General features: G+C 41.7%; 2 protein-coding genes across 7 annotated transcripts in view; both read left to right on the top strand.

The window, feature by feature from the left end:
• Positions 1-13,249, top strand: part of LOC125763227 (polypeptide N-acetylgalactosaminyltransferase 5) — an 81,069-nt gene that overhangs the window by 16,477 nt on the left and 51,343 nt on the right. The gene's annotated exons all lie outside the window — the stretch shown is intronic.
• Positions 3,747-12,615, top strand: LOC125774934 (uncharacterized). The gene is made up of 3 exons (XM_049445306.1): positions 3,747-6,593; positions 7,497-8,466; positions 12,590-12,615. Exons 1-3 carry the CDS (start codon positions 3,747-3,749, stop codon positions 12,613-12,615), a joined length of 3,843 nt encoding a protein of 1,280 aa, XP_049301263.1.

The following is a 13,249-nucleotide window of genomic DNA, read 5'->3' as shown; positions in this document are numbered from 1 at the left end:
GTCTTGTTTCATCGACGAGAAGTCGGTACTGGTCGAAGCTTTTCCTAATAAACCTTTCGGTGCGCAATAAGCGTGTTTTTTTTCTACGCGATAAAAACATAACGCTTTGAAAGCTTAAAAAAGCTCAACACAACCAACAAGATAAAAGAAATAATTTGAAAACAAAAATTGTTTAAACATTTTATCCGATATTAAACACTTTATTAGATATTATATTGTTGGTGGAACCTTATGGTACATTTAATTAGTTTTTCTATGTGGGGAGTTTGACCTTAAGGTGCTAGGTAACGAGAGCTGACAAAAAGGGACAAATTTGTCGAGTGTGAGTTTAATCTTAAATTGTTTTCCTAATAAAGGTATTAATCAGCTTGCTTGGCAAATGTTTAAATAAAATATTTTTCTTGCTGGTCTTATTCAACCTACTTCGAATGTACGATTTACTGGTCCATTTTTTATTGTCAGTAGAGTTTTTTTTTTATTTTGAGGTGACCCAGTGGTGTATGTGATAAACGGTGCTGGTTCCACACGACAGGATCGAGTTTTAAATCCCATCCGGACCGTTCTCCCGTAGGAAGCACTGACTATAATAAGTCTATTAAGCCAGAAATGGCCGGCACGACCTTGGAGGACGTTAAGCCCAGATGATGAAGAAGAAAAAAAAACTTTTCAATTTCTAGAAAAGATTATTTCAATATCGTAGGAAATGGAATGCGAATCATTTGTTAAAATATTCGAATTTAAATATTCTTTTGGCAGTTAAAAATGAGCCAGTAATCCTCCTGTAAGGGAAATGGTTGGCTTCTTCTTCTTGGCTTTTAACGACCTTACAGGTCACGCCGGCCATTTCTGGCTTACTAGATTTATTTTTACCACTACTACCAGCTACTGCCGTATGAACCGGCGCCGTTTATCACATACACCACTGGGCCGCCACCAATGGTTGGCTTATATTACCTCAATGTTTTTCGGGTTCTGTTTTAAGATTTAAGGTTTCTTGTTTGAAATATTGAAGCATAAATTGGTTATTAAATCATTATTAATTTGTTTTGAATCCCTTTAATGATTAATGTATCATTATATCTGTGTATGGAAGATATATTTTTAGCAATAATGTCGAATAAATTAATAAAAACAAAAATAATTATTTCTTTAAATTATTCTTCTAACTATTAAAGATGTCGGATTGAGTTAATTTGCTTCTTTTTTTTGTTTAAAAGTTGCTTTATAAGTTTATAAGCTGCTTCTTTTTCTCAAGCTGATTGCCATTGAAGGGTTATATTTCGTTAACGTTAGATAGGGCACTAATGCTATTGGGCGTGGGGAAGAACATTTCCGTTCCGCACGTTCGATGTGTACAGCACACGCCAACCACCGAAAGACTAGCGCAACTGGTTATAAATTTTCCGCTCGCTGTATTGTCAGTCTGCACCAGCGATGATATGATGCCATCGGACGCCGTGAAATTACGACGGCTACGGCTGACCCGCGCCGGAAAGTGAATCTAGTTTCCCGGCGGACCAAAAGGGAGAAACAGACCGGGGAGGCGGTGGCTCGTTTGTAGTGATTTAATGTGAAAGGATGACGTCCAAGCGGGTGTCTTCGATTTTCCTTTCGTTGCGTGCGTTCAGGTCCTGGGGGTTTTAGATCCCAGGGCCTTTGCCGAATCTATCGTGAAAGATGCGTGTTCGTTAAGGGTAGGTGTTAAATGCGTAGATGTGTTACGCTTTTTACGGGTCATGTTTGCTACTTAGCGGTAAAGTTGCCACGTTTGACGATTTGCGCTGCAAATGGAATTGTGCGCAATCGTAGCCGAGCGTCATAAATCGCGCGAAAATGACGCTCATCATTGATGCGATACGTACGATTCGCTTTCTTTCGGGCAATCTGGGACACTCTGACATTTATTTGCAGGATTTATAGTTTTGAAGCTTGCAATCGAGCTGGATTGTATGTGGTTTGTTGCGTTGAGGGTGCTTAATGCTTACGATTTATTGCCTACCAAAAAGCCCCAAGGACTTTGGAGGATGCGTTTGTTCGGGGTTTACTTTTCCAGCTGCAAATCGACCAGTTTCGAATTGCTGACGAATGTATCGAAGTAATGCAATAGCACCAAACAATTTGATGTTAAGGTTTGATTAATTTAGTATCATAGATTTTTATTCTTATTATTATATTGTTTCTTATTATTATTTTTATTCTTATTATTATATTGTTTCTTATTATTATTTTTATTCTTATTATTATATTTAGTCCTTTGCTTCTATTATTTCGTTCATATTACAACTATAAAAATATTTATAAATTTCCATTCTCGGGCCAACTGCTTTACCAATTGTTTAGCCGAATTTTATCGTATATTTGTCAAAGAATTACGTATTTTCATTGATTTTACAACATTGGTTTTGTTTAATTTAAATAGAAGCAAAATTTTATCTAAAGTTAAAATAAAATACATTAATAATGTTTGAGGTACAAGTAGTTTACTTCTCGAAATAAAACCTACAAATGCTTCTACAAACTATACATGCCTAGGTACGTGTAATTCTATTTCAGTATTAATTGGCATGTTAACAAACTGAGCAAATTCTGTCGTTGATTGAATAAAGGAAAATCATGTAACAAAATGAAAAATTTATCGATTCATCTGCAGGGCTGAATGGCGAAAAGAAAGGTCCTATCGTTACAACGACAAACGTTACAGAAAATAGATGCTGGCACAAGCTTTCCCCTTTTCTTGAACGGGGTGTCCCTTCAACAATATTTTGGTCCCGTTGTTATGACCTGTTTGATATGCGGCAGCAGTCTAAGTCGGACCCATTTTGATTGTTGTTTTGTTTGTGCCCTATAATCCCTAGTAAATACATATAATGGAAAAAAATAAATAAAAAAGGATCATGTGGAGTGAGGTCCTTTAGATCTGGAGAATATTGAAAATAAAAGGACTCCACTTAAAAAAGTATCTGTTTGAAGTGTGGCAAAAAGGTAGAATATTTTTAAAAGTCGATTATATTTAATTTTTGTGTATTGCACATGCTATATATACTTTTATGTTGCAATTGAAAAAAAGTTTTTTAGAAAACTACTGGAATCACAAAGTTTTGCATTTGCCACAGCGAACATGAAGCATTCTGATTGAAAAAGGAAATAAAAATTACACACATTTAAGTACAATAATATTGTCGAAAATACAGTAAGAATTTCATGCAATATTTACAAGAATTAGTTACAGGAAATAATTAGGATTAATTGCATGAAATATTTCACGGACGAACTGAAAGGGGATTAGTTAATTGGACTTGTCATCTAGAGCTGGAAATGAACTTTAGGATTAAGCAAAATGAACACTGTACGAATGAACTTGACAGACGAATAAACAGTTGCAATCAGAACGGCGCGAAGTCTACCACGGCAATTTCTTCGGAAAGAAATTTAGAACTTTGTAATCTTTCACGTCCCAGTTTCAGTGAGATTTTCTCACATTTTTTGGTCCTTCGAACCGGATTAGTGAAAGTTACGGAGTTTTATCGTTTCATCGCTCTGCATCAAGAGCTCGGTCGGTAAAAAGCTCTGCATCAAGAGCAAGGTGTATATTCTTCGTCGCGTCGTTTCACGCCATCGCGCTTCGCTCTGCATCAAGGGCAACGGCCAACGGTTTCAGCGCCATCGTTTTTTGAATTTGCGCGCCAACATTAAACGTTTTTCTTTCGTGTGTTAATTTCGTCCCGTGAGTGTTTTCATTTCGCATAATGGATAAAAAAATAAAGGCTGCTCAGCTGAAAAGGAGAATAGCGGTCGAAAATATAAGTGCCCTCGAACGGTTCCAAGCGCAGTTTTCGGGAGATGACGCCAAGCAAATCCCGGAGGCGTTAGAAGACTTGGAACGTCATAAGGAAGGGTTCTTCGCCGCGGTATCGAAGCTGGAAGAGCTCGACGACAGCAATGAGGCGATCGAAGCGTGTATTATGGAGAGGATCAACATCGAGGAGCGGTGTAGGAAGCTCAAATCCTTCCTACGGGATAACCTTCGACGGGAGGAAGGTGCACTAAATGATACATCGGCTTTGGCTTCTCCGACGCTTGCGTTTGGTCGGCCAAACGCACCGCATCTACGCCTTCCGAAGATCGAGTTGCCATCCTTCGATGGCGACCAAACGAAATGGCTATCTTTTCGCGACCGCTTCATCGCGATGATCGACGCTTCACCGGAGCTTCCTTCAATTGCGAAGCTCGAGTATTTGCTGTCGGCGTTAAAGGGGGAAGCGGCGCTTCCCTTTGAGCACACCCAATTAACGGCGGACAATTATTCAGTGACTTGGGCGGCGCTACTCAAACGATATGATAATCCGCGTTTACTAGTGCGTGAATACTATCGCAAGTTGCACTATCTTCCGGCAGTGCAATCGGAGAGTGTAGAAAAGCTTACTTGCTTAGTGGACGAATTTTCGAGATATGTGAACGGTTTTGTGAAGCTAAATGAGCCGGTGGATTCATGGGACACGCCATTATCCAACATGCTACTAATGAAGTTGGATCGTGCGACACTTTTAGCGTGGGAAAAACATTCAGTGCACTTTCCAAAGGACCGCTACAAGGAAGTGATCGCGTTTGTGCAAGACAGAATACAAATCCTGAAATCAACGAACAACTTCACAAGTGATACAAACGATAGTGCGAGTAAGGTGGCCGGCACATTTCGATCTTCAGCGTCACGTAGATCGATTGCACAAGCGGCTTCTTCACGACCATTTCCCCCTAGTGCTCCGACCCACAAGTGTCCTTTGCAGTGTGTCGACAGTCACCTTCTAAGGAGCTGTCCGGTGTTCACCGGTAAGGATGTGAATCAGCGTCGTGAAATCGTGTCATCCAAGCACCTGTGTTGGAATTGTTTGAGTGATTCCCACCAGGTGAAGGCTTGCAAATCGGACTATGCTTGCCGTACATGTCGTCAGCGGCATCATACGCTGCTACATGTTCCTGCAAGTTCAACGGTGGCGATGACACTGCAAGACAATGCTGGGATGGTGTTTTTGGAAACGGCGCTACTTAACATCGTGGACGATTACGGTGTGAGACATGAAGCAAGGGCGCTGCTCGACTCGGGTTCTATGTCGAACTTCATCTCCGAGTCGCTGGCTCGGAAGATGCTCGGAACACCTCGGAACAAGGTAAAGGTGTCGGTCACGAGCATCGGAAACAACGTGCAACTAGTGAAAGGATCGATCTTTGCATCCGTGGAATCTAGGAGCCACGCGCATGCTTCTCAGCTCGAGTTGCTCGTTGTTGACACCCCTTTCCTGCACATTCCAACGGCGTCCATTGACGCGTCGTCGTGGAAAATCCCTGATTTGCCACTTGCGGACCCGTCCTTTTATGAGCCTGGCAAGATCGACATCATCATCGGAGGAGACACGTATTGGGAGCTCCATTCTGGCCGAAAACGTTCCCTCGGCAAGGGAAAACCGTGGCTTGTAGAGACCCCATTCGGTTGGGTCGTCGCTGGCAACGTATCACCAGGTGCATCGCATGAATCGCGTTTGTGCCACCTATCGACCAGCAGTTCATCTTCCATGGATTCCATAATGGAGCGTTTCTGGGAAATCGAAACGATCAGCGATGATCCGGCAGTGTCAGCGGAAGAGGATGCCTGCGAGAAACATTTCGTGGCCACTACAACCAGAGATGCTTCGGGCAGGTATGTTGTTCGTTTACCGCAAAATACTAATCCTAGTATCGTTTTAGGAGTGTCGAAGGCGATCGCTGATCGTCGGCTCCTAGCGGTGGAACGACGTTTAAGGTCCAACCCTACAATGAAGGAAGAGTATAGCAGTTTTATGAAGGAGTACGAGCGTCTAGGCCACATGAAAAGACTTACCGGTCCTGTTGATGATTCATGTGAGCATTACTACCTCCCTCATCATGCGGTAGTAAAGGAAACGAGCACAACCACTAAGGTCAGAGTAGTGTTTGATGCATCGTGCAAATCATCATCTGGATACTCGTTGAACGATAAACTATTGGTTGGACCCGTCATTCAAGACGACCTCTTCACGATAATCGTTCGTTTTCGATCACGCGCAATCGCTTTGTCAGCCGATGTCGAAAAAATGTACCGCCAAATTCGCCATGATGATGACGATCATCGGTATCTTCGCATTCGGTACAGAGAAGATCCGACTCAACCCATTCAAACCTTCGAACTGCAAACGGTCACGTACGGCACCGCATCCGCACCATTTTTGGCGACTCGTACATTGAAACAAATTGCCTATGACCATCAGACGCTGTATCCAAGGGCGGTCAACGCAGTTATTCACGATTTCTATGTGGATGACTTGCTAACGGGAACAGAAGAGGTGTTGGATGCAATCGAAATGCGGAAACAAATTTCTGAGATGCTCAATTCTGCTGGCTTCTCGTTAAAGAAGTGGGCATCCAACATGCCAGAGGCTCTCAAAGGCGTTCCACCAGGCGATTTGGCAAATCATTCCACACATGAGTGGAAAGATCCACAATCCGTATCAACCCTGGGACTCGTGTGGGAACCAGCAGTTGATATGCTTCGGTTCCGGATCGATCTACCGCCGGCTGTGACGGTATTAACGAAGAGGCTAACTCTGTCATATATTGCCAAAATATTTGACCCACTCGGTTTGCTGAGCCCCTCTATCGTCATAGCCAAACTCTTTATGCAACAATTGTGGTCCTTGAAGTCAAACGGGAAGACTTGGGACTGGGATAGTGAGCTACCATCACATCTCCAACGGGAATGGACGGCGTTTCATTCGAAACTACACTCGCTTCGGGAAGTACGCATTCCTCGATTTGCATCACTTCGAAACGCGACCAATCTACAATTACACGTGTTCGCGGATGCATCACAAGTAGCGTATGGTGCTTGCTGCCACATCCGGACAGAAGGTCCGTCAGGTTTTTCGGTGCATCTATTGGCAGCCAAATCAAAGGTTGTGTCACTGGCAAACACCAACTCAATCGCCAGACTTGAGCTTTGTGCGGCAAGATTGGCAACTCAACTGTTCCGGAAGGTTAGTCAGTCCCTCAACGGTCCCTTTGAAACCTTTTGCTGGACTGATTCCATGACCGTATTACATTGGCTAAGGTCGTCACCGCGGCGCTGGAAGCCATTCGTCGCCAATAGGGTTGCACAAATTCAAGCTGAAACACGGATCAAGTGCTGGAAGCATGTTCCGGGTGTAGACAACCCAGCAGACGATGTGTCGCGAGGTCTGCTTCCAGACAAATTACGATCATGTCATCGATGGTGGCATGGGCCATATTGGCTTAGTTGCAAGGAGGAAATCTGGCATGATAGAGAACCTGCAATAGAAAAAGAAGTATCAACGGTTGAAGAACGAGTGGCTCAGATACAAGTTACTGCGTTGGCAACCAGCAACGAGTTCAGCAGCACTTTGTTTGCACGTTTCTCTTCTTACCAAAAACTACGTCGAACCACAGCGTATTGTCTGCGTTACATCCAGTGTTTGCGGTCAAGCAAATCCTCAGAAAGGGCATCAAACCTCTCACAGATGCCAATTCCGGAACTCATTACATTAGTACCACCGCTGACAAAGGATGAGTTGGAGCAAGCAGAGTTGCGGTTATGCCACCTAGCCCAGCAGGATTCGTTCTCGGGGGATATTATCGAGTTGGCAAACGGTCGAGAGTTGCCACGTAGTTCCAGGCTAAAGTGGTTAGCGCCATTCATCGATCCGATGGGAATTTTACGTGTTGGGGGCCGGCTACGCCACGCACAAATGGAAGTTTCGTCGAAGCATCCGATCCTGCTCTCTTCCAAACATCAGTTAGCGGTATTAGTGGCAGTGGCACACCATCATAAGTATCTGCATGCTGGTCCGGAATTGTTATTATCCACGCTTCGTCAGCGATTCTGGATCATTGGTGGACGCAATTTGGCCAAGGCTGTTTTCCATCGGTGTCACCAGTGCTTCAAGGCCAAACCAACACTGGTGAAACAATCCGTTGCTGACCTACCGGCGTCCAGGGTTTCACCGACAAGGCCCTTTTTGGTGAGTGGCATCGACTACTGTGGGCCGATTTACCTGAAGTCGACCGTACGCAACCGAAGTCCCACAAAGGCATACATCGCTATTTTTGTGTGCTTTTCAACCAGGGCACTTCACATCGAACTAGTAAGTGATCTCACTACCGCAGCTTTCTTGGCAGCACTACGGCGTTTCGTGGCTCGTAGGGGAAAAATAGCTGAACTGCATTCAGATAACGCCACCACATTTAAGGGAGCTGCACACGAGCTTCATCGCATCTATCAGATGCTTAAGTGCAGCGATCGCGAACGCAACGAGATCTTCAACTGGTGTGCCAATGATGAAATTCAGTGGAAGTTCATCCCACCTCGGGCACCACACTTTGGAGGGCTGTGGGAGGCAGCGGTACGGTCCGCAAAACAGCATATTGTTCGCACGTTAGGAGGTACAAGCCTCACTCAAGAGGGAATGATCACTCTGTTGGCTCAGGTAGAGCAATGTTTAAACTCCAGGCCGTTAGTTCCACTATCAAGTGATCCATCCGATATGGAACCACTTACACCGGGTCATTTTCTCATAGGATCGAATATGTTAGCTTTGCCACAGTTGGATAGGAGCCAGGTGCCTTCGAATAGGTTGAAGGAATTTGATCTTGTTCAAAAACAACTGCAAAACATATGGTCACGTTGGTATCCGGAATACCTTCAACAAATTCAGGCTCGTGCAAGGAAATATTCGGTTGAACCAGTATCGCTAGAAGAAGGCCAAGTAGTAATCATAAAGGAAGACAATGTACCACCTACCTTGTGGCCAATAGGAAAAATCGTTGCAACCCACCCAGGAAAGGACGGTGTTGTAAGAGTTGTGACACTACGTACAGCCGCAGGGAAAGAAATAGTTCGAGCCACAGCAAGAATAGCGATTCTTCCAAACACGTTAACCGATTAATAACAACGATAATAACACGCGGTGCAAATGTCAACACACACAGTAACAGGTCAAGATCAATAGTACAAGGCACATCACAAACGCAAATGTAGGACAAAACCAGTTATTTATTGGCTAAAGAAGTTCCTTCTTTGGTGGCCGGGAATGTCGAAAATACAGTAAGAATTTCATGCAATATTTACAAGAATTAGTTACAGGAAATAATTAGGATTAATTGCATCCCTAGCAACAAAAATGACCACAAATTCATCCAAACTCCATATAAAAAAAACGCCGACCCTCTAAAAATGACCGCGCTGTCCCAAAAATTCACGATAAGAGCAAAAACCTTCATTCGAGAACACGAAAATGTTCATCGTCTGCTCGGCCGGTCATTTGCTCCTACTCTTGCTTCCTCTTGCCTTGCTGCTTGTACCCACAAGCATCCGTCGTCATGACTACGATGAATTTTGTACCCTGCATTGCTTCTTGTTTCACACCCCCCTGACCCATATGCATTGCACACACACGATGTCCCTTTAAATTCTCTTGATTGTAATTGCCTCTTTGTCAAAACTGTTCTGAAATGAACGTGAAAGAGCATCGTCAAGCTGCGGTGGTTCTATTGATATGATTATTTTTTGCATGTTTCAAAACCTATTGCCGTTCGATCATTGCAAGGTATGTCGTCTTTACCACGTGGATCATACGGACTGCATTTCCTTTCGAACCCGCCTACGATATTTTACATGAAAAATAATTTTAATGATAATAATGATAATGATTGTTTTCATGTAATAAAGAAATTTGTTATGCTGGTATATTATCACCAACAATATCAAATTTTTGAATTGTTATTGAAAATCAGTAAAAACAATAATCAGCAGCACCTCTACAAAATAAAATAGATGACACGGCACATGATTTTAAAAGATAGAACGAAGATCACGAATGCAGCGAAGGTGCAGGTGCACTGAATGTGCAAGACAAAATATGATGTGATTAATTGGCTTTATCACAGAGTAAGAGAAAATGGGCCAGTTAACCAGAACCTAAATCGTTAGACGTGCGACGAAATATATAATTTTTGGAAATGAAAATATTAAGCTATGTTTGCATAAGCAATTAAAACAAAATTTAGAGATATCTTGCCTCTAATGTTAAATTTTTTTTAATCATTATTTATCATATGCTTTAACGAATGTACGTCCATTTGATATTAATTGATTAAAAAAAGATAATTTTTCATGTTTTCGAATGGCGAGGACGCATATCTAGCATTGCATTCGATTAATAAAAAACGGGAATGTTGCGCTTTGCTCATGAAAAATACGTCTTACCTCTTACATATTTGCACCAAAATCCTAAGAGTACTAAAGAGTGTATAGACGTGTTCACTCCTAGATCATGGTTGCAGAAATCTTTCCTTCCTCCGATTTTTTATATAACGTTCTTCGCGCGCGGACGAAAACCCAATTTTTGTAGTCCTGATCGTAGCGGCAGGACATTTAGTATAGGGAAACGTATCTAAATTGAGTTCAAATCACATCAGCACATAAATTTTCATCCTTCAATTCCATCCATAGGCGAACAAGAAAAAGAGACTCTCTCTCACAACAGTTCAGTTGGTTGAGGTTAAATTTAGGCAAAAATATATCCCCCTCCACAATTCTACAGATGCAAGCAAAGCCTGGCGCGCATACAGGACATAAAAGGATAAGGAAGAGAGAGTTATAAATAGAATATACGGCTGAGCCAATCACAACACGCGATTAGGAGGGGGAAGCGTGCTTAGAGCTACCCAGATAACAAAATTTTTGCTTTCGGTTCACGGCAGGTTACGATTCATTTTTAGTACGGGTCTTGTTCATTTTGGCAAAAGGTCGAGGGACCACGACACGTCGACCCTCGCCTCGACCCTGGCTCGACCATTTTCAAAATGAATATTTTGGGATGAATTTGTGGTCATTTTTGTCGCTAGGGATGAAATATTTCACGGACGAACTGAAAGGGGATTAGTTAATTGGACTTGTCATCTAGAGCTGGAAATGAACTTTAGGATTAAGCAAAATGAACACTGTACGAATGAACTTGACAGACGAATAAACAGTTGCAATCAGAACGGCGCGAAGTCTACCACGGCAATTTCTTCGGAAAGAAATTTAGAACTTTGTAATCTTTCACGTCCCAGTTTCAGTGAGATTTTCTCACATTTTTTTACAAACATATAACAATATATATATTTATATTTTACATATATATTTTACAAACATATAAAAAGTAACAAGCTAGCGTGTTTCCTTTCGACCCAGAAGCGGCAAAAGAAATGACAGGAAGAGTATGCATCTTTCTCTTTTATGATACCAAAAATAACAAAAATCCTTCTTATTGATATGCAGCAAATGCTATGGTCACGCTTCACATATTGCTGAACAAAAAATCCCACTATGTTTTGCATAATACCAGAGAAGCTTCTCGGATATTTCTTTTTTGCAGAAGAAAATTATAAGAAACGTTGCTCTCTTTTTTCATAAGAAAAAAAATCTAAGAAAGATAAAGATACGCTCGTCTTTTCGTAGTTTAGATTATTTAGAGTAAGAAGCAGTCCAATTATTCTCTGCATGTATGCACTGTAATTAATTTATGCCTAGCTTTACGCATATGGAAGCAAGTCTGTCTATGGTAACACATTCTGTCGCGTTTTATTATAATTAAGCCTATAAGATGCGTGCCGTAATGCAAACCACCACCGAGGCTAAGTTCTTAATCGTGTAGCAAAGTATAAAGGACGGCAAACATTACTAATGCTAGTCATGCCATGACGGCTTATGCCTTTGTATGGCATGGTGAAAATGTTGAATTATGTGGTATTCCAATGAAGCCAGCTCGAGGTAAAAGTATGCAAAAAGCGAAACAAAAAAATTACAAAGGCGAAAACCATTCTAAAGGTCTACCGTGGTGTTGCTGTTGGGAAGAAAATCAAACTGTCGCACAGAAAAATCCTGCCCAGGCGCCGTTTCTAATAGAATGGAGATTTTTCAAATATGAGCATTCCTTACACGATTTTCTTTGCAGCTTTTCATCAGCCTCGGTATGTCCACGTGAGATGCCTGTATATGAAGGCATATGGTTTGCAAGGAAGGAGAATGGTTTTTTGTGTTCTCTGTTTTATCGTTTCTTTAAGGATTCGAGCAGCAGGATGGAAAGGGCTGGAAAGGCTATTGCTGATAGTTCACATTGGAAACTCAGCAAAAATGCTGAATTGACTCGATATTGGGTTTGAAGGAAAGATTTGAATCGCTTTGTAAGTTAAAGAGAAAGCTTTTGTATTGTTATTGTTTTGTTTTTTTTTGATACTCTTTTACGACATCTTTAAACTCTTATCACGTTTTTTTTCAGTGTGCGGAAATAACTTTCAAATCTGTGGGATGAATCATAGAACAGTGTTAGAGTGTTAGTGTTTGTGCCGTCACATTTGATGGATTTCTAAATTGTGCAAACAAACCTTTATGGTTGAATTTTCCACGAATTATAAGAGTAACACATACATATTTAAATGTAAAAATGCATTACAAATTTCATAGTTTTTTTAAACTTTTTTAAACTTAACTTTTTTTTTTTTTCTTATTAAATATTTGCAGTTGCGGGCGAGCTGATTAAGGGATGAAAAAATGCTTAGTATTTTGTGCGGGTATATGCAGTTTTTGCCCATTTCTGTTTTAAACGAGCGTAACGTGTACACTTTTCAGCAGGCGTCCTCGAATCATGTTTCCGTAATGGAACAATCCGTTCGGGTGCCATTCATCTGTCCGATTTGAGGTACGAAAGCGGGCAAAAAAATACCGGCAGTGCAAAATTTCTAGCTGAAATTGCTGCAGATGTACTACTAATCTCGCACTACCTCTCTTAGGGTCTGAAAGTGGAATGGAAGAAAAGGAACGAAAGCAAAAAACAATCGTTTAGCTGTTGCCATTACTTTTACATCCTTATTTTTATCAAGTTCTCGATCAGCAACCAAGTGTATTTTTGCTGCTAAAGCTGGACAATTGCTGTGAAGTGCACACTAATATATTGGATCGAAACTGAAACGAACAGTTGTTCCGGAACGAAAAATATTCCGTCCGAGAGGCTGACCAGATTGGGTGTGTGTCTTTTTTTCTTTTTCAGATGTAATTTTCCTACCCAACACCGTTCGAAATTCTTCCTGCCTTTTTCATTCCAAAAGAGTTGATTATGGTACTCTCGAATTTTCGGTTTCATAACAGCCTTTGTGTGGCTATGGCACGCCTGCAGAATGCACT

This window comes from Anopheles funestus, chromosome 2RL, assembly GCF_943734845.2.
Source record: "Anopheles funestus chromosome 2RL, idAnoFuneDA-416_04, whole genome shotgun sequence".
Taxonomy (NCBI): Eukaryota; Metazoa; Arthropoda; class Insecta; order Diptera; family Culicidae; genus Anopheles; species Anopheles funestus.
Note: the sequence above shows the minus strand (reverse complement) of the source record. Positions and strands in the feature narration are given on the sequence as shown.

What these genes read in the sequence shown, in the direction of transcription:
- LOC125774934 (XM_049445306.1), top strand. Translation starts at nt 3,747, where the DNA reads ATGGATAAAAAAATAAAGGCTGCTCAGCTGAAAAGGAGAATAGCGGTC. An exon ending in ATCTACCGCCGGCTGTGACG is followed by an intron (nt 6,594 to 7,496) that starts GTATTAACGAAG and finishes CGTTACATCCAG; the next exon opens with TGTTTGCGGTCAAGCAAATC. An exon ending in TATTGTTCGCACGTTAGGAG is followed by an intron (nt 8,467 to 12,589) that starts GTACAAGCCTCA and finishes AAATATTTGCAG; the next exon opens with TTGCGGGCGAGCTGATTAAG.